This window comes from Nematolebias whitei, chromosome 16, assembly GCF_014905685.2.
Source record: "Nematolebias whitei isolate Nwh7 chromosome 16, NemWhi1, whole genome shotgun sequence".
In the NCBI taxonomy this organism is placed as follows: Eukaryota; Metazoa; Chordata; class Actinopteri; order Cyprinodontiformes; family Rivulidae; genus Nematolebias; species Nematolebias whitei.
In genome coordinates, this window is record NC_056513.1 from 7,327,112 (window position 1) to 7,348,821 (window position 21,710).

Here is a 21,710-nt window from a genome sequence, read left to right on the forward strand (position 1 = left end):
GGCCCGCGGGCCGCCAGTTCAACAAACCTGCTTTAGTTGTTTTTGCTTTTTTAGCTCAACTTGACCTTTTTCAGCTAATTTCAGTAAAGTCCTTCAGAAGAGTTCATTTAGTTGATTGTATCATTGATTTTAGTTGATTTTATCACAGATTTTAGTTGATTTTATCACAGATTTTATCATTGGTTTTAGTATATTATTTAGTGAATAAAAAACACGTCGACTGAACGAGATAAAACTCCCTTTATTATTTTGCAATGAATCATTTTCAAGTAACCTTTTTTTCCTAATGTCTGTTGGTAACAAAACAATACTGTATACAAACACAAAATTGCTACATTAATGTAAACAAGATATAAAAATGATCCTTATGGTAATAAAACAGGTATTTGCTGCAGAACACCCCCCACCCCCCCAAAACATGAAACCTTTATTTTTTTCACTCCAACGTCCACCGGTGGTGGAAAGTTGAAGACATCCAGAAACGTTGTGGCAACATTCGAACATCGACGTTTGTTTAACACTCGGATGCTTCAGTGGTTCGACGAGGCGGCAGCCATGCATTTTCACGTCTGCGTTCGTTAATCACTGTTAGTCACGTATTAATGTGTTAATCCCCAACTTCCCGGCAGGTGGCGGGTTTGAATCCTGCGGCCGCCGTGCATTCGGGCTGTTCGGCTTCTGTGTGGACTGAAAATAAAAACCGAGGAGACTCTGGTGACGGACCGGAAGCTGCTGAAGCTGAAACTGGTTCAAGGCATTAGTGAGACAGTTCGTGCTGGCGTGAGGAGCGACGAGGCGGACACAGAAGGGACGGGTCCAAAAACCAGGAGGGGGGTGGGGGGTGGGGGGTGTAACAGGCTCGACTCGTCCCTCCTTCAGGGGACCAAACTGGACGCTTGTTTGTACAAAGACGGGACACAGAGGAGAGACGTTGGACACGACAACTGGAGGATGAGTCTATAACAAGATGTTGGACATGAACTCGTAGAATCTTTTGGAGTACTGCTCCGGGTTCACCGTGGAGATCTCGGCCCCCGCCTGGAGACAAACACACAAAAACAAGACAAATGAGATCAAAACAAACATCTGACGTCTGTCCAGCAGCATCAGGACCGTCCTTTGAAGCTGGAAGAGGAGGCTGTGGAGAGATGTCTGGACCTCGAGTCCAGAACCAGAGGATGGATGGCAACGTGCACGGTTTACAACAGCTCTGCTAGATGTGAGCACGCAACCGGCCGCGGGTCAGAACCTGAAGCTGAGCTAAAACGGACGATTTGATGATTTTTCTGGTGATTTCGAGCGTCTGGCAGTCGCAGCCCAGTGAGATCCAACGGGCTCAAAATAAGAACAAAAACTCACCGATGTTTAAAAAAAACTGGATCATTTTTACGTCATCTTCAGATAGAACCCGGAGAGTTCGTGAATCCTTTCCAGCTACAAAAGCTTTGTTTCTGAGCCGATCTTAATAAAAACTTTCTGGACGCTTCGTGCAAATCCAACATAAAAACTGGTTTCTTTCTGTTAGACTCCATTAAATAGACCGAGCCCAGTGAGCCGGCGTGTTAACTTAACGAGCACCGGTCATTATGCGAGTCCACAGCAGGACCAGCTGGGTCCACATCTGGACTTTAGAAGCAGACCTGGTCCTGCTCGATTCTTTAAAAAACTACGTTCAGTCCGGTTCTGCCGGGAACGAAGAACAAAATGTTATTCAGTCAGCGCGTTTTACTCATCGTCATCGACGGTACAAAACAAAACCCAATTTAAAAAAATTATTATTTTTGTTTAATCTGCTAAACTTGCACCCTGCAGTTGTTTACCTACAGAAACAGCCGAAGGGACTGTAAACAAGCCGACAGAAGACTTCTGGGTCACAGAAGTCCGACGGTTCTGGTCAGATTTGTTGAGTAAAACTTGCAGACAGAATCGTTTGTGTCGAGCTCGTACCCGAAAAACTACCGGAGCAAACGGCTTCCAGCAGCTCAGGGTGAACTTTTAGTTTGATCTAAAAACAGATTTCATCGAGTCGACAAATCTGGAGCTGGACGTCGGTCCAGACGGAGAAACGTTTGTAGAATTAGAGGTGGGGGGGAGAACGTCGAGCAGAGAGGGAACTGATGGTCTGCAGCTCCAGATCTACGTTCTCTGAACGGGCCGGGGTCTGGAGGTTCTGTTGGAAACAGCTTTTTATCTCTTCTCGTTTTACTTTAAAATCGACCAAACTTTCTTTGGTCCGAACTTCTCATGACGACCGAGTCTGAAGTCGAGAAAAACTGGTTTGAACTTTTCAGTCATCTTTGATTTCGACGTGGAGAACGCGTCAGAACGTGAAACGAGACAGACGAAGCTTTTGTTGAAAAACCCGCAGCCAAGAAAAGACGTCCCGTATCCACCTGGCAGCTCTGATCTGGACCAAATGGACCCAGTTAACCGGCTCTGACCAGCGGTGGTCTCGACTCCATTTATTTATTTAGAGGTGGCCATCTTGGATTTTGTTGTGACAACATGATTTTTGATGGCGAACTTTTCTACGTCTAGCTGCAGCCACACCCCAAAATGGAGGTCGGTTCATTGATTCTTAAAGTTATCCAGCTCACATACGTGTCTGGCGGCAGCCATCTTGGATTTCGATGTGGCAACTCAGTTTTGAAAGGAACCTTTGTCAGGTCTAGATCGAGGAACCCACCAAAACGGAAGTTGTTACCTCTTTTATTAATCACGCTCCCGATGTACACAGACGAGAGGATCCCCACACACTCCTTTTTTTTTTGCGATGGGGGACAAAAACAGTTTTTGAGACGTCTCAGTTAGTCACCGGAACAGATTAAACACCAAATAACGTGTCGTGTTTTCACTGACCCCGTGTTTCACAGTTTTGGCAGCGTGTGCAGCTTTTTTCTTCGCGTCGTAGTGCGTGAAGATGTCGATGATAGCCATGAAGTAAACCTCCTTCTTCCCAGCACCTGGAACAAACAACAACAATCACTTCCTGTTCACGTGAACCCAAAACAAACCAACGGGACGAGGCGGAGGAGTCAGACGCTCCCGCTCACCGTCGTGGCTCTTGATTGCGTAAACGTCCACGGAGGAGTCGAACTCCCCGGGGCCGAAGAAGCCGCCGCAGTTGAGCGGGTTTCCGGGACTGTCGGGGGGCGTGCCGAAGGAGCCCGTCAGCACGCCTCCTCCCATCCCGTCGTTCTCCAGGTCCTCCTCTTCTCCCACGCCCTCCACGTCCATCTCCTCCTGCTCGGCCCGCTCCACATCATGGATGCCCACCAGGAGGCTGTAGTCCATGATCTTCAGCGTGGCCAGGAACTGAAACAAAACATTTCAGGCTTTGACGTCGTTCGCCCGAGCATCCCTGAGGACTTCAGCTGCTTTTCAAACATTTTCAATCCTTGTTTGAAAAGTTGTTCTTGTTCATTTCTGACTCACTGAGGAGAAACTAAACTCAAGGGGTGAACCACAGTAAAACTTGGATTGGACTCTTTAGACATTTTGTTGCCAGTTTCTTCATTTTAATCTTTAAAACGGACCAAAGTTTGACAAACTGGACGTTTGATTTTTTTTATTTTTTTTAATTTGGTTTCTTTTTCTTGCTTCTTTAAAGACGTCAGATATTGTTCATCTGCTGTTTTTAATCTTTTGGTCCTAAATTCTTGAACTTTTACAAACACACTGCACCACCATGCAAAGATCTGAGAAGTTTTTAGTAAATAAACAAATAAAAACACTGAATAACACTTAAGATACTAGAAATTTGAACTTTTTGTAGACGGCAGCAGTAATATTTCTCTAATTAGTAGGAATAATAAATCTGTTGATCATTTCAGAAGCTCATATTTTACATTGAAATACAATAAATCAAATATTTTTGTTTTTATTTAGTATTTAGTTACTTCTGCTCGTTAACTTTATTCATTTACAGATTCAGCTGCTCCAGACTGACGAACACCTGACCCATATTTGATGTGCACCGACGCTTCCTCGCCGTTAGTCACCCTGGAGACCGAAACGTTTAAAATCTTCAGTGGGGCGGCAACGGATTTTGTTTGCACGTTTCTATGGCGACGTGAGCAAATGACCCGTTCTCTCTGCGGACGCCATTAATCGTTCCTTTCGGGCGTATTTATTGTTCGTGGATACATGGCTGATGTTTAACGACCTGCTCTTTAAGAGTTTATTAGCGGTTACATTTTAGTAAGAAGAAAAATTAGCTTAGTAAGTCACATGACTGCACAACAAGGAAGTGATTTTTAGACAAAAGAATGTGGCGCGGGGGCAGTGGAGAAAGACGTTTGGGGCTCCCGTTATTTAATAGTTAGAAAAAGGAAAACGGGGTCTTTCGATGTATTTGCATGGAGAGAAAATTTGCAGAATCAAATATCAAAGGTGCAACAAATGTTTGTTGTACGAGCGGCTCAAAAATGGAGGAAGACGTTTTATCCATCAGCAGGGGCGGAGCCAGGGGGTGGCCATGGCCCCCATAGATTAATCTTAGGACACCTCAAACATTTAAACTTTATTTCAAGCAATATAAAAACTAGAAAGCAGTTTCCTCAAATGCTAGGGGTTGTCGGTATACATATATAAGACGGATAAATGGACAGGATTTTCCAATTGTCCACTTTGCTCCACGACGACGGACAGAAATAATTAAAAAAAACGAGCAGTTTAGAGACTAATTTACAAAAACAGCTGAAACGTGACGGAGCAGAGATGCTTTGTAAACACAAACAGGAAGTGCTTCTTACCTCCACGTCCCGCTTTAACTTCTCCAAAAAGTACTTCTTGTTGTCGTCTCCTATCTGCAGCTTGTGTCCTTCATTCAGGAAGTCGTTGTCTTTAAAAGTGGGAAGTTCTTTGGCCTGAAGGGACATTTCTACTTTAGTTTTATGTCAGCTCTGCCTCTACAGCCAGATGATTTTTATTTTATTCTCATTTGTTGCACTTTAGAGACACAAAAACTTGAAATAAAACTCGGCGCGTATGAGGCCGCAGGTCTTTCAGCTGACGGGTGGACTTCGGTGTTTATTTTCATTTGTTTGCGTCAGCAGAGGAGAGACTCACCTTCTCCTTGTCGCTGGCTTCTCTGGAGACCGTAGAACCCTAAAAGAAAAGAAAAATAGAATGAAAAGCAGCAGAAGACGAATCAGAAGCAGCGTTTGCTGTTTTTACTCGTTAAACCGTCAGAATTTAACGTTCTCGTCGTCGGAGAACAGGAAGTGCTGATAAAATTCGTTCTCTAGCCCACAGTTTATTTTAGTGACGAGGTTTTAGAACGTCCTGAATATTTACAGCCGCATCTCTCTGAAGTAAATTATGTGTTTATTGTGAGATAAGAAGTTGAGTCACATTAAAGACGTCAAACCTTCGTTTTAAATTAGACTGAATTATGGTTGTGGAGGAACTGTGGCCCACTCTTCTATCCAACGCTGCTTTGGTTCACTGAGGTTTGCAGACTGGACTCTGACTGGACCTCGGTTCTGTTCTGTCTGACTCGTTCTGTTGTAGATCAGCTGCTGTGTTTGGGACCATGGTCCTGTTGGACCCAGTTTGGTTCCAGCTTCAGCTGTTGGGACTCCAGAACTATTTGGTCCACAGAGGAGTTCATAGTCCACTCAGAGACTGACAGGAGCCCAAACCATGAGCCCTCCACCACCGTGCTGACAGCTGGGAGGGGCTGTCTGCTGCAGTGTATTCTGGGTAAACATCTGTCCTCTGGTCTGGTTCTGGTCCAGAAATCATGCTGCCATGTTGTTTTTAGAGAGAAGAGGTTGTGACCTTTGACAAGCTGACTGCACGGTCTGACCTTCAGGGTGATGTTTTCCACTTGAATAATCTTTCTCTCTGAAAGTTACCTTGGACTCATCTCAGACTGAAAGGTAGCCACAGCTGCTTTCCTAAGGTCCTTGCTGATGTCTTTCCACCTTGGTGTTGTTTTAACACATCTGTATGCTGAGAGCAGCAGAAGCTGCAGATGACGAACAGCTGATGAGATTCTGTGGAAGCAGCAGGATTTGATTTGTTTTCTGTTTTTGTGCACTTGATGCTGGATTTGAATAAATTTAAAAACTCCGAGCCTAAAAGAGGGCGGAGTCTCTGTTTTTCCCCCCGGGCTGTATTAAAGTGAGGTTACTGTAAAGACTTTCATTCCAGCACCTTTAAGGACCGATGATAAAGTGATCTGACCCGTTTCGGAGTCGTCCGACCTGTTTTTCAGGATTTAATTGACCTTTGAAGAGTTGAGCAGCTGCTAAATCAGCTCTAGGGTTTTCTGGCGTCACGAACCTTCAGGTCATACTTGCGGTGCACAGTGAGGCGATGGCTGAAGACGTTCCGAGTCACCACCATGTACGTCTCCACTCCGTCCACCGTTAGCCGGTACATGCCCAGGAACTGAGGCAGCAGCGTGTTGCCATGACACTCCACAATAAACTGGAAACAACCGGAGGAGGCGTGTGGGAGGGAGAAATATTCAGACAGAAAAAAACAGATTAAAACTCTGATTCTTCATTGCTTTTATGCTTTTTACGCCGGCAGTGGTTCCGGCTCTACCTGGTGATATTTCTTTAAGATGTTGTGCATCTCAGCAATGTCCTCACTGGACACAGTCTTGATGACGAAGCGGTGGTCGTAGCTCGTCAGGAAGCGGTTCCCGAAGCGACCCTGGGCGTCGCTGTTGAGAGGGGCGCTCCGGGTCAGAGAGTTCTGTTGGAGAAAACACAACATTTATCCTGGTTCTGTATTTTATTCATGTTTCTGTGAAGAACAGGGAGTTCACCTGGTAGTCCTGGTCGTCGATGCAGAAGCGCTCCCTCAGGTTCCTGAACACCATGGGACAGTACTCCTTGAACTTAAAGCGACTCGGGAGGTTTTCTCTGACGGGGAAGAGACAGAATGTTACAAACAGACACTCAGGGGTTCCTTACGAAACAAAACCACTGAAGCTCCCAGTCGCTGAGGGATCTGAACAGTGAATGTTTTAAGTTTTGGACATAAGGATTTCAACTTAGCAACCCAATTTTTGCAATCTTTCTTACACCTATGCAGCCACACACCAAAATGGAAGTTGGTGCGTTGCTTCCCCCCACCACCAAGTTATCTAGTTCACAAGCTTAACAGACATACATATATGGTGACAGCCATCTTGGATTTTGACCTGGCAACCCAGTTATGAAAAGGAACCTTTCTTATGCCTAACTGTAGCCACACACTAAAATGGAAGTTGGTACCTCAATTATTTTTCCAAGTTTTCATGCTCACAATGTGCACAAACGGATGGATGGACGGTAATTTCAATTTGTCTTTTCCGCTCTGGGACGGAAGACAATAAAGGAGGAACAAAAGACGTTTGCTGATGGATGTTGGGTTTATTTCTGATGTCTGCGTCCTACGAAATCAGTGAAACTATGCCAGGCTGACATTTACAGCATGAAAGCTTTTACACGATCTGGCTATCTTAGTCAGTAGAATGTGAGACTCTTAAACTCAGGGGGTTCGAGCCCCACACTGGGCGCCAAATGCTGTAGAAGCTACAACAGCCGAACTTTGACGTTAACATTTATAAAGATTGACTGAAAGTTTAAGTTTATTTTAGCCGTTTTAAAGCAGTTTTCACCCATGAAGCATCTGACTGATTCAGGCTTCTGTCCAAAAACAGAGCCTGAAAGCTTCCAAGCGTACACAGCTTCAGGAGTCGTCGTCACACTCATTTCCACAAATCTGTTAACAGGAATGAATAAACGACGAGAGGTTTTCGACCAACAATTGGAGACCAGGTGATCGCTCTCCTCCCACCATTTATATTATTTAAATCTTCCTCCTGATGTTTTCCTGTGGATGAAGGTCAGGTTATCACGGCCTAGATGGGCGGTGCCTTTCCCTTGACGGTCTGGAGTAAACTGTTCTAGACAAGTCCTTTTTACGACGCCTCTTTTATTGTGCGTTTTTCAGCCACTTAAGAGCAACTTCTCTGTATCTGACCAACCCAGAGTCAGCTGGTTGGGTAGTCAGGATCCAAAGATGGTTCACCCAACAAAATAAAAGCATGACGGATGTCAACAGGTATTCGTCCTCAGTAACGAGGGTGTTGCTCCAGTTGGAAAGAGCTGTGTCGATAGGCAAAGCTCTGGATTTTCTGGTCTGTCTAAGTTTAAACCATCCTCTGTGGTCATGAGGTTTAGATAAGAACCCAAAGAACCAGATCCTGGATCCAAGCAGCTGAAATGGGCTTCCTACATGGGGGGGGGGGGGGGGGTGTCTCAGCCTTAGAGAGGGTGAGGAGTGCCATCATCATGGGGGAGCTCAGAGTAGAGGTGCTGCTCCTCTGCATCGAAAGGAGTCAACTGAGGAGGTTAATCTGATCAGGACGCCTCCATTTGGAGGTTTTCCTGGCACGGCCCACTATGAAGAGACTCCAAACTCTGAGGAGAGGGAGGTCTGGGTTTTTCTTCTGGACCTGTTGTCTCCGTGACACGACTATGTGTATGTGGTAGAATATTAAATGACTGACATCTTTTCTTTATTTTGTTGTCCGTGATGTTTGTGTTCAAATTCAGATGGTTATTTTTGATGGACTTACTTGTTAAATAGGTGGTTGTCCACTTTGATCTTACTGTAGGCTTTAAAGTCATCTGGCATCAGCATAACGGGTACAGGCACATTACTTAACTCATTAATCTGGAGGAGACACAAGACAAACACAACAAAAGTCAATTATTTATTGTTTTCACGATTGCAGTCAAACAAAACGGTGGTTTAGCTAGATTTTTCTGAGTTTCTGTCATTTTTGAGTGGGCTAATGTCGATCAGCAGCAGACTGTGGAGTCCAAACGTGTAAAATTTTAACCCTTTTCCTCTCAGATCAGCCAAAACTCTTCAAGTTATCGTTTATAAGCTCGTTCCGGGACTTTTCAAACGTGAGCACCGCCTGCTCTGAACAGAACTGTCTGTTCTGCTCCTTGTTTTTGGTTAACGGCGAGTTCTTTTCTCTGAACTCCGATGAGATGGGGGGTTTTATACGGAGAAAACTGAGTCCTGGAAGCGGATGTTCAACACAGATGAGCTCATCAGTTTGTCCAAACAGTCCTACCAGAGGAACAAGTGAGTCCGACGGTTCTGAAAGTTAAAAATAACAGCTCCGACCGCGCCGAACCATAGCTCAACATCTGTCAAACTGACCGAATTACAGTTTGTATTTGCTGAAGCTGGTTAGCTGTGGCAGCCATCTTGAATTGGGTTGAAGAAGAAGTCAATCAGCTGTAGACCTCATTAGTTCATGCAGCAATTTATGAGGTTTCAACTGTAAAAAACGAGGCCTCGGGGGTCATTTTGACCCAAGGACAGCAGGAGGGTCAAAGCAACATAGCTCAGACCATCAGTGCTCAGGATGTGTGTTGGGGATCACTCTCAGCTACTGTACTTAACGTAAACAAAGGGCCGCATAGAGAATTGCAAAATACATTTTTATTTAGACGTTCAATTTTTATTTTCAGGCGTTTTCTTGTTGTGGCTTGTTAGCCTGTTCAATAAAAACATGTCTCCCCAGTACACTGTAGAAATAGCAGACTGTAAAATGGATCTTGTGAGAATATACTTGCCTAAATATGGAAAAAATAAAAGTTATACGTTTGAGTTTTGGCATCGTTAAGATTCCGTAAACACAAAAAAGGTTTAGCATTTTCCTTAAAGTGTTCAATTTAAACTTCATTAAGTTTAATTCATAAAAATTGGAAGTTCTCATCAACTTTTTTAAAAAGTTTTCTTTTCAATTAAGAATTTTGGGGGCCGGATGGAGATTGTCCAAGGGCCACTTTTGGCCCTCGGGCCATACGTTTCCCACCCAAGGCCGTGACTACCATCAACACCACTCTGTTCCTCAGACTCGATGTTTCAGGACTTTACCAGAACCACCGATTAAGGATCGGACCAAAATAGAGAGTTTTATTGTCCATACTGATGTTTACAGAAACGCATCCAGACTCGTCTAAACTTCAGAGAAACCGTCACGGATCACTGGAATCCCCAAAAACAAGTCGACAAACGGACGTCATCAGAGTCCCAGTGAGAATATTTGAGGAAAATAACCTCCAACAGAGGAGGAAGTGACTATTTTAACCTTTATTTCTACATAAACAACCATTTTCCAAAAGACTTTTGTGAAAACCGAGTTGTGTTGTCAACAGCATCGTTCCTAAACTGCAGCGTCACAATATTAAAAATGCATCGAGAAGAGGGCGACGCCCACACCCCAGATCTCCGCGCTGCGCCCACACAGCCGAAGATCGGCCGCTGAATACCAAAGACGCTGCAGCAGGAAACGCTTCGTCGGCTGCTGCCTTCAAGCCTCGGGAACGCTTCATCTGCAGCGCCGCCTCCTCTAACGGGACGACGCTCCTCTGAGCAGCGGACTACTGACCCGGTTAGGGCCTCGTGTGTGGTCCGATTGTGAAATCTCAAAACCAGAAGAAGAAAAAAACCCCATAAAAATAACATTTAAAGACATTATCGCATCAGTGGAAGCAAGGAAAAGAACCAGAATGTTTCTGAAACTTCCTTTTCTAAACTTCAGGACTTCCTTTTGTCAGAATCTACAATGAAAAGAACGCACTCTGAATAAGACAGGCAGACACAGAGTGGAAACTTCAGTCACTGTGTGAAAACTAAATGTTATTTTGGGAATATTCCTGAATTAACAGTGGCAGAAGTGTTCGGTCATGGTTCATGTCGTGTTTCGCGTCTCCAGTGTTTTATGTGGGAGAAATGAGAAGTTACAACTTCCTGTTTTGAAGCTCAACTACAATGGAAGCCGAGGAGTTTGGGTGTGCACTCAGCGGGGGTTTGAGAGAAAACTGGAGGTCTGACAGCAGAGACGCTGCATGAAAACAAGTTTTTATAGTTAAATATGAAGCTGAACAATATTTCACAATGAGTGAGCAATAAATTATAGTTCAAGTACAAACATTCATGTTCTGATCCAGCAGACTCTCCGACCCTGAAGTCCACACAGAGAGTGAGGAACACTTGTTTAATAAATATGACATAAGTTTTGATTGAATCTTTATTTCGTGGGTGAAGAACAGCAGCAGCCTCACTTTAAGGCCCAACGGGCCCAAAATCTGAACGCGAAGAGTCAGAAACGCTCGTTTTGCGACTCGACGCTACGTCCTCCCAAGCAGCGACGCGTTTTCAAACTTCTGCTCGCTGGAACTCCGTCAGTTCCGCCGACCCAAACCCGGTTCCCCGAACCTCAATTCAAAACAGGGAACGCTAAATAAAACGTATTGAAATCAATAAACTGGGTCGTCTTCAGCCGCATAAATAAAAAGACACGCGACTCGACTGGAAACAAAACAAACATAATTTAATCTGTTCAGAGTCTTTAACCGATGTCTTAATTTAAACGTTTATTCTTTAACAGAAAGGTTTATTTCTTCAACTTTGAGTTTTTTCATCTTATTTAAGCCTTTTGAAGTTTTTTTAATGGTCATTTTGTGTCTCGTTTTATTGTTTCATCACCAACAAAGACTTGATCTCCATCATCTCCAGTTCATAATCTCACCACCAGATTAGAAGAATTCGTAGAAATCTGAGCTCAAAGGACGAGGATGAAGGTCGTGATCTTCAGGCGCTCGGGGCTCCTGCAGTAAAACCAGGTCTGGTTCTGGGCTCAGGAACACTTCCACAGATCTTTGTAAACACAGCTCATCTACAAATGCTGCTTAAAGCTCTATCAGGCAAAGAAGCTAGATGTGAACACCATCCAGAACGGCTGCCGCTTAAAATGGACTGAGGTGAAGTCCAGAACTGTTCTGACAACAGACAGATCCAAATCTGAAGTTCTAGTCGAAAATAACTGCAGCAAAGATAAAAGCGGGACCATCCAGTCTGTTATCAGCTCACAGTTGAAAAGCCTGCCTCTCTGATGGTATGGGGGTGCATTAGTGCCTCTGGCATGAGCAGCTTATCTGGAAAGGCTCCATCAGTGCAGGAATACATCTACAGGTTTTAAAACATCTGCTCCCGTCCAGGACTGTAACACAGCTGGAAACCTCCATCAACAACTGGTCTCGTGTTTTACTGTGAATAAAATATGGAGTTACGAGATTTACAAATCATTTGTTTTTTATTTATTTATTATTATTACACCTTACAGTGTCCCAACTCTGTTCTGGTCGTTATATTTTAAATCTGAATGAAAGCCAGGAAGACCCTCTTTAAATAAGTCTGCTCAGTAATCTGGCCTAAGATGCGGTTCTTCACGCATCCGTCGATCTGTGCAAGAGTGCAACAGTTACTGCACGTCAGGCCAGATCCAAACTGCTCGTGCAACCCAACCCATCCATCATCCAGGGTCCAACCTGCCTCTCGCAGAGCTTTTCATAGCAACAAGAAGCATCAGCCAAATGTGAATGTGAGATTCTTTTCCTGCTCTATTTATAGTAAAATGATGTAACGGAATGAAGTGCAGCAAATGGATGGTGGAGCTACCTGCACGAAATATCTGAGCAGGTTTTTATAATGAAGATGTGTCTGTCACATCCCAACCACAGCGAGCCTGCAACAAGAGCTGCAGCTCGCATCAGCAATGAAAAGCCCTTCATAACCCATAATCTGAGATGGCAGCAGATTATCCAGCCCTGTGCACAGATGATTTATAATCCATAGATCCTACAGATTTTCTGAGGCTCCTGCAGGTCGAAGTTGGCTTCGCATTAACGGATTCCTAACCGGTACCACTAGCACGCTTTCTGAGCCCACACCAGCCTAGAACACGGTCCAAATACAGCCTCTGGGTGCGCATTTTCATCTGGACTTGTTTTGAGGTGGAGTCGGTACCAAAAAGAAGCTAAACGGATATTTTAAACTTGGGCCGAATCGGAAGCGAACTTCATCGTCGCAAAAAGAAAAAAAAAAAAAATGCAGCAAAGTCCCAATAAAAAAACCACTGCAGCTCACTGGAAACCAGCACAGCAGCGACCGGCACGAGCACACGCGTGAACACCAACATCCACGGACAAATAAGAATGCACGAGCGTTTGACAGATGAAAGCAGCTGGCTAACGAGGCAGCTAAAAGCAAAACACAAGCGGGGAAAAGGAGGTGGAGGGAGCGTTTACCGTGTGGTTGACACCCCACATCAACACGCTGAGGATGGGCTCGCTCGCACGGAACAACTTCACCTTCTGTCCTATAAAATGCTTCTTTTTCGTCTTGGTTTTGCTGGCGCTGACGGCCGCCGCGCTGGTGCTGTTGGATGACATGATGCTCGCTCTCAACACAAACCGGAACAAACTCGACGACGTGTCAACGGTTTAATCTACGGGCTCATCGTGGTCGGCCGTCCAACTGTCGGCGAGCCTGCGCGTTGGATGATTCGTGCTGTCGGGGAGTCAGCGGCGGAGCATTTTGCGCCGTCACCACCCTTCCTCCTCCCGAGCGGCTAGCCAGCCATCGGGCCACAGCGGAGCCGCCTTCGGTTAAAACCAACCCGCAGGGATGATGGACTGTCACCGGGCGGCTCGTCTTAGTCCTCCCCGGAAGCCTGCAACCTAAAACTGTGGCGGTGCTGTTTTATTTGGAAGTAGATGATCCCCTCATGATGCGCCGGAGACGGTGATCAGCCGCCCGCCAGACAAACGAGGCATTTAGGGTGCCCTCAAGATGGCGTCCGCTCCACACCTCCAACAGGCCGAAGGAAGAACTGAAGGGGTTCCCGTTTTATTTCGACAGAGCCCCTGGCTGCGGAACGGGGCGGGACCGGAAGTGGGCGGGTCTGAAACACCGATTGGCTAATGCGAACACATACAAATACCAAACTTTATTTTCCCTAGGAGGCCTAAATTTCTTTTTATTTTGCAATTATAATATAGTATTAGTAGTATTATAATATAATATAGTGTTGTTTTTATGCTATTAGTGCTTTGTGTATATTTAGTTGATGTTTTTCTTATTTCTTATCTTAGATCTTATTACTCTTTTTCTTTTATATTTTATTGTTGGATGTAACTGGGACCCTTTGTACATAATCTCGTTTCAACGACAATAAAGAGACTCTGATAATGTTGAGAAAGTCCATTCAAAACTATCCACTTTTCATAAACAGATGCTTCACTCTTGGTCGTTGATTTACAAGGATAATTTCTCCCCACACAGATATTATACTTGGAACAATAAAGATATCTTACATGAAAAACAAATCCTTATTTTACCCTAACTGGTTTACTCACAACAGCATAGTTTTAGCTCGTCAGTTGCTCAACCCTGATGGATCATTAATGTCATATCAAGAATATGTCATAAAATATAACATTATGATCCCTATTAACAAATGTAATATTGCAATAAATGCAGTCCCTACTGGAGTAATTATTTTATTTAGAAGTACAGCAGGACAGAATCCAACACTATTACCCGTTGATCCAACTAAACTTGAAATTGGTAAAATCTGCTTCTCTTCAACTCATAATAGCAAACGTCGTATACGCTCACTATTTCAGAAATGCGTTGCGTCAACTCCATATGTGGTACCTTATTGGAACAGCTTTATTAATAACCTTAACTGGAAAAGGATTTGGACTTCACCAACCAGATACATGATAAATAATAAAGTAAGAGAAGTATAATTTAAAATTATTCACAGATTTTACCCATCCAAGCTCTATTCACAACAGTTTAATAAGGATATAAATATAATTTTGCTCTTTTTGTGAAGGAAACCCATCAGATGTTTTTCATTTATTTGGGTCTTGACCCTGCTCAACTCAATTTTGGAAAAGTATTTGCATTTTGATCTCTGCTTTGATTGAGCCAGATTGCCTTTGCTTTGAACATGTATTGTTTGGCTTCATTGACAAAAAAAAACAAAAAACTATTCTATATTATTAATCTTATATACCTAGCCTAATGCATGGCATATTCACAAATGCCGTTACACTAATCAAAAACCACTTATCTACATTTTTAAAAATGAGGTCAAGTAATATATGAAAACTATTAAATATTCCACCGAAGACCATTAAAACTTGCACCTTATGTGCTGTCTTTAAATGTATTTATGTAATATGTTATTGTAAAGTATTGTCTCAATGTTTGTAACCCCCTGGTGGCTGTTATTACTTTACTGCATTTTATTGTACTGGTTGGTTTTCTTTCAATAAATACTCAAATATATATAAATAAAAATGTGAACCCATACACAGTCTCAATGACCAGAAACCAAGACCTCCATCTCCTGGATGTTAGCAAGAACTGCAACTCCATTGTAGCCCTGACTTGAAGCTAAAGCTAAATGAATACACTGAACAAAATTATAATCAAGACTTTTGTTTTTGCTTCCATTTTTTATGAGCTGAATTCAAAGATCTAATACTTTTTCTATACACTCAAAGACCTTTTTCTCTCAAACATTGTTCACTAACGTGTGTAAATCTGCGTGAGCAATTCTTTGCCAACCTAATCCATCCAAACAGGTCTCTCTAAATGAGTCCTTGAGACTAACCTGTATAAATAAAGGTTGAATGAATGAATGACTCCACCTGACAGGTGTGGCATATCAAGGTGCTGATTAGACAGCATGATTATTGCACAGGTGGGCCTTAGGCTGACCACAATAAAAGGCCACTCTAAAATGTGCAGTTTAATCACACAGCAAGTTTTGAGGGAGCTGTTCATTTCTCTACAATAAGCCATCTCTAAAGCCATTTCACAACCACAGGCCACGTGTAACCACAACAGCCCAGGACCTCCACGTCCAGCGTGTCCACCTCCAAGATGGTCTGAGGCCAGCCACTACAGCTGCTGCAACAATCGGTTTGCACAATCAAACTGTCAGAAACCGTCTGAGATTTCAAAAAAGTTCAAGACAAAAACAACTGGACTTTATTTATAACAGAAGACGTTCCGCTTCTCATCCGAGAAGCTTTCTCAGTTCAAAGAACAGGGAGTGTGGGGTTCGAGATATAAAGCTGAGTAAGATACATACATACAGAGATATGCAGATTGACCTATCGCACCTCACAGTAAGGGTTTGTTAAGGTTTTTGGTAATCTAATTAACAGATGGGCCACTCTGGCCACATGGATGACATTCCAACCAGATCCAGAAACCATCTGAGAACCATCTAACTGGTCGACCCACTATGTGAAGGTACTGTTTACAAGACTGAGTTTGTTGTGGCTACTCATACTGGCCAAGTTTTTTGGATGAAAGACGAAACGTTTCAACAAAACGCAGAGGACCTGACTTAACTTTGATGAATTTTTTACCTGGATTATTGAACATGAACTTTGATGAAATATTTATCAACATGTATTTGATTCCCACTGAGATCTCAGATCTGATTCGAGGGAGGCCTAGGCCTGAAGGCTAAAACCGCTAACCCACCGTGCTGGTTTCCAAATCAAACACAAACACAGACAAGTATTGCTTCAGTTGTTTAGTTACCCTGTAGACAAGATAAAAAGTATAAAAGATGTCAGCGCCATGGCCGCCATTTTAGTCTCCATCCATCAACATTATCAATCGGGTGTCGGGGGCAGCAGCTTGAACACGGAGGCCCAAACATCTCTTCTCGGCGGGCCCAAGGCGTTCCCAGGCCAACAGAGAGACTAGTCTCTCCAGCGTGTCCTGGGTCTTCCCCGGGGTCTCCTCCCAGTCGGATATGCTCGAAGCACCTCCCTAGAGAGTAAGGTGACCAGATGTCCCCAATTTCCAGACACAGTCCCCGTTTTGGACGACCTGTCCCTGGCTAAAGATGTCCCTGAGTTTAGCGTTTTATGAATGAGAAAAAAAATATTGCGCGTACAATGTTATTATAGTAGCCGGGTAGAAAGAGTGAGTAAGTATGTTGCGTGAGCTATTACAGTAGCTGGTCGCACTGCTGTTAACGTTACAGACAGAGAAGAAGAAGAGCCAAGTGTGCCACCTTTAAAACAGAAGAAGAAGAAGAAGCGCAGTGCAAACTTGTCACCATCAACAGGGAGCTCTCCTGTGACATACATGTGCACCGGTTTATTTTGTTTGAACTGGGCCAAACCTAGTCGTGATAAACGTTTGGTTCGTGGTAGGAAATGTTTCGCCCAGTTAAAAATAAAAAATAAATAAATAGGGCTGAGGTGTATTTGTTTACTCAGTTTGGACGTATGAAAGTTACTCAGTGACAGAAACTGAATGAAGCAAGAACTGAGATCTACTCAAATGTGCATTTCTTCTGTTCTATTGGCGCTCCAAATAAATATAGATTTAGCTAAAATATAGGATTTTTGTCATTTCATCTGTGGAGGAAACTAGTTAAATAATTAGAGGCAGTTTTCAAGTGACAACATGAAATTAGTGGAAGTGCAAATACAAAGAATAGGTAGCCTATTTCCTAATTGTGTCTTATTTCTTATTTTTAAGTATTTCACTTTACTATTATCTGCGGGGAGTGGTGGCGCAAAGGTTAGAAAAGGTGGGCCTGTGATCAGAAGGTCGCCGATTCAACTCCCCTGACAGACAACATCAAAATGTGGGTGGGAAAGGTGAAACACCCACACCTGCCCCACCCTGGGCCCTTGAGCAAGGCCCTTAAGCCCCACCATCTGCTCCCCTGGGAACCCTATGTCAGCTCTGTGCTCCACACAGAGGGCTGTGGTAGCTCGGTGGTCTGTGGTTGTGTCAGGAAGGAAATCCGACATAAAAACAATCGCCAAGTCTTCGTGCGAGTTAGTTCGCTGTGGCGACTCCTGAACAAGGGAGGAGCTGAAAGAAGAAAACAAAACTTTACTATTATTTGCACATAACCTTCTCTGCTGTTATTCTATCCTGACTTCCATGGTACCATGGCTGATGGCTCCTCAGACAGAGTACTACTATTACTACTACTATTACTTTATTTGTTTTATTACTCTTAGGATATGTGTGTGTTGAGAGATACGTTCCTGCTGCTACATTTGATTTTTATTGTTTAAACATGAATAAATATGTAAAAAAATAAATGAAACTGTAACTGTCCCCATCTCTTAACTTCATCTTGATAACATTTTATTCTTTTTTGTCTCCGAGCTGGAAATGTCCCCAGATTTAATGTCAGAAATTTAGTCATCATACTAGGGAGGCACCCAGGAAGCATCCTTACCAGATGCCTGGACCACCTCATCTGGCTCCTCTCGATGTGGAGGAGCAGCGGTTCTACTCCGAGTCTCTCCGGATAACTGAACTTCTCATCCTGTCTCTAAGGGAGACTCTGTAGAGGAAACTAGTTCCAACCGCCTGTACCCACGATCTCATTCTTTCAGTCACTACGCAAAGTTCATGACCATAGGTGAGGGTAGGAAGTAGGAATGTATGGAATGGTCAAAACAGAGAGTTTTGCCTTACAGCTCAGCTCCCCCTTCACCACATTAGACCGGCACAGAGTCCGCAATACTGCAGACGCTGCACCACTCTGTCTGTCAATCTCACGCTCCATTCTTCCCTCACTCGTGAAAAAACCCAGAGATACTTGAACTCTTGAGGCAGAACCTCACTCCCAACCCGGAGAAAGCAATCCACCATTTTCATACTAAAAATCAATTAGTAACGTTATTTATCTAAGGAAGCCACCGAGTTGATGAACATGGGTAGTGATTTCATTATTCTGGCGGAGGCCATTTTGTCAGTTCAATATGGCCACCATCTGAAATAGCTTATTTAATGAAAACCAATGGAGTCGCACTCTATAGTTCTACAAGAAATAAATGGACACTAAGAACATAATTCAAATTCATCCATAGTCAAATTGTGGCCATTTAGAAAAAGTGGTCGCCATGGCAACCACAGGAGAAATGTCACATGATCTGAATCCTAAAAGTTTTTGTACAGTCAGACTCAAGGTCACACTTGTCAAAAACACTAAAGCCCTTTCAGAAATCCTGTTAGTTTACATCAGGCCCCGCCTCTTTTAGTGGGCGGGGCTAGCCAATAACCACACCCATTTTTGTGGCCTGCTGTCTGTCTCTTATTGAGAGTGCTGTCAGTAAAATACACAGCAGGTTTAATTTCTTTAAATCACTTTCTACAGTTTAAACTTGTTTTGTAAGTTTTTACAAACAAAACATTTTCAGGTTTTAGAGAAGAAAGTTTTATTTTTAATTTTTTTTTTATTTTACTTTTTTATTTTAAAAAAGCCATTTTGAGTCAAACGTTTTCATATTTTCATAAACCAGTGGTTTGGGGCCCTTTCTGGTCTGGGCTGGGGCCCTGGACTCCTGAGGCCTGCAGGGCCTCTGAAGCAGACCGGGTCTTTGGGACCACCAGGGGGGTGCAGGCTGGACTGGATTGTCCTTGACCTGTCGGCTGAAAATCAGCAGCAGGGGGGGTTAGGACTAAAAGGTGAGCGGACCGGGCCTGTGCGGCTGTGGGGGGTCCAGCTCACAGCACGAACCGGGCCTGCAGACTCAGGACTCTGCAGGCCCGAGCAGCGAGGCGACAAAATAAAGTCACGTGATCCAAAATGGGCGGTCCTCGGACGGGGGCTGAAAAAAGCCATTTTCTGGCGCCGCCGCTCGGTTCTGTCCAAATCCTATCAAGTGGTCCGGATCCGGGATCGTCCGGGAGCTGAGTGGGGGGACGTTTGGGTCGGCCCAGGTAGGACCGAAGCGCCGCAGAACGGCACGCGCACGGCTCGGTGTCAGCAGAACCTCCCGCTCCGCTGTCTGTCAGTGGAGTTAAGATGGCTGCTTTGTGTACCAGCCGGATCCTGCAGACCCTCGGTCGGTGTCGGGGGGGTGGGGGGTTCTCCCGGGCCGAACCGTGGGCTCGGACCGCGGAGCTCCCTGGGGGAACCGGACCCGCCGCTTGGGCTCTGGATCTGTGCCCCCCCCACCCCGCCACACACACTGGACCGGACCGGACCTGAGCGTAATGGGTTCGGTTCGGTCCTCCGAGTCTCTGCTGGGTTTCACGAGCCGCTGTCCCGAGGACGAGCTGTAGACAACAATGGTTCCGAACCTAACATCCGTGCATGTGCTTCCTCTGCAGGTCACCATGGAGAAGACGCAGCCGAACCGGGTCAGAATCACAGACCTGAACCCGCTCCTCACGTGTCCGCTGTGCACCGGCTACCTGATCGATGCCACGACCATCGTGGAGTGTCTGCACTCCTGTAAGTCCAACATCTGCTCGGAACCAGACCTGCTGATCAGGTTCAGAACCAGAATTGAACAGGTCCAGAGATACACACCATCCAGCTACAGAACCACCCCTGTCAAAACAAACGATCAGGACAGGCTGACCTGGTCTGGTCTGGTTTGGACCGGACCTTACAGGTCCTGGTTGTAAAATCTAAACCCTTAATAAAGTTATCCTGAACTAACCGTACGGTTCCATTAGAAAGGGTTCGCTCCGGTAGTTCTCCAGATATTTTCATAAAGGAACGCGGGTCTGCGCTCAACGTAAACAAAGGCAGAATCTGTGAAACCACCTGGAGGTTCGAGTCATGTGACCTGCCAGTAAACAAGCTTGTTTTCAGTCACTTTGGCTGTTTGTGTAGGTAAACAAACACATTCTGCTCTTAACGTTTCTGATTTAAGGACCGTTGATGAAAAATAAATGTTCGTAAAAGCTAATTTAACGTCCGCGCCGTTGTTTCTCTGCGTGTAATCTTTTTAGCTCGTGCATCAAAACAGCCGGCTCATTCAGCAGCTGGATGCTCCGACTTCTGATTGTTGTAACGTCCACATTTAAAAAAAAAACATTTAGCTTTATTTTCAAAAACATTCTATTTCAAATTAGCTTCAGCTTCTTGCTCCCTTATCTGTTATGCTGCTTTTAGCTTATATCAGCCGAACTGCTAGTTTTAGCTTGTAGCTGGCTGTTTGCTACCTTTAGCTTTTAGATACTATTTTGCTACTTTTCCTTTACAACTGACCTTTTAGCTAGCTGTTAGCTACGTCTAGCTTCCAGCTACCACTTTGCTGCTTTTAGCTAGTGTTTTGCTGCCTTTAGATTTTGGATACCATTCTGCTGCTTTTGCTTTCAACTAGCTTTTTGCTACATTTTACTTTTAGGATCCATTTTGCTACCTCCTAGCTTCCAGCTACCGTTAGGCTGCTTTTAGCTAGCCTTTAGCTAATAACACAATATCCATCAATGTAAGAAAAAAAAAGAGCAGATTTAGTTTTTTTTTGGTCCCGTCTTTATAACTTTAGCAATGAGAACCTTTATTTTATTTTGGCAACTACAGGACCCAAAAGGTTCTGGTCCTGACCCAGTAAAGTCCTAAACTGCTTCAGTGGCACCAGTGGTCGTAATGTTGTGGCAGGTCGACCTGTGTGTTGTTGCCACACGTGAAATACCGGGCCGAGTTTTCCTGCAGAACCTGCCTCGGTTCTGTCTTCACGATGAAACTTTCCAACTAGAATCCATTAAACTTGTAAAGCGTGAGGAGTCGGAGCTCAGAGGGCGTGTTGGAGACGAGGATCAGCGACTACCACCACATTGTGACCCAGTGTTTGTAGAGACGGAGTGAAAACTGAATCTGACTTTTTATTCACAACCGAAACAAGAAAACATTTCAGACGTTTGAACTAAGAAAAGTATTACGTAGATTTATGGCAGCAACACAGGTCTGAGGAGAAACATCTCCTAACAACCTGACATGAGGAGACCGGTTGTTGGATGTTCTGGAGGACCTGAAGAGACCAGTTTTTGGGGTTTTGGAGGACCTGAGGAGACCAGTTGATGGAGGA

General features: G+C 44.3%; 1 protein-coding gene and 1 pseudogene across 1 annotated transcript; one reads left to right on the forward strand and one right to left on the reverse strand.

Moving 5' to 3' along the window:
- Nucleotides 1-242: 242 nt before the first annotated feature.
- On the reverse strand, nucleotides 243-13,741 carry LOC119422718 (phosphatidylinositol 5-phosphate 4-kinase type-2 beta). Its single transcript, XM_037690113.1, has 10 exons — nucleotides 13,122-13,741; nucleotides 8,585-8,682; nucleotides 6,785-6,881; nucleotides 6,559-6,711; nucleotides 6,292-6,438; nucleotides 5,071-5,109; nucleotides 4,755-4,868; nucleotides 3,054-3,315; nucleotides 2,860-2,963; nucleotides 243-1,038 (listed from the first exon to the last, which is right to left on the reverse strand). Exons 1-10 carry the CDS (start codon nucleotides 13,263-13,265, stop codon nucleotides 958-960), a joined length of 1,239 nt encoding a protein of 412 aa, XP_037546041.1. The 5' UTR covers nucleotides 13,266-13,741; the 3' UTR covers nucleotides 243-957.
- Nucleotides 13,742-19,474: 5,733 nt separating this feature from the next.
- LOC119422719 overlaps nucleotides 19,475-21,710 on the forward strand; it is a 9,275-nt pseudogene continuing 7,039 nt past the window's right edge.

What these genes read in the sequence shown, in the direction of transcription:
- LOC119422718 (XM_037690113.1), bottom strand. Translation starts at nt 13,265, where the DNA reads ATGTCATCCAACAGCACCAGCGCGGCGGCCGTCAGCGCCAGCAAAACC. An exon ending in GACAACCACCTATTTAACAA is followed by an intron (nt 6,882 to 8,584) that starts GTAAGTCCATCA and finishes CTTCCCCGTCAG; the next exon opens with AGAAAACCTCCCGAGTCGCT. An exon ending in AGTTAAAGCGGGACGTGGAG is followed by an intron (nt 3,316 to 4,754) that starts GTAAGAAGCACT and finishes GTTTTGTTTCAG; the next exon opens with TTCCTGGCCACGCTGAAGAT.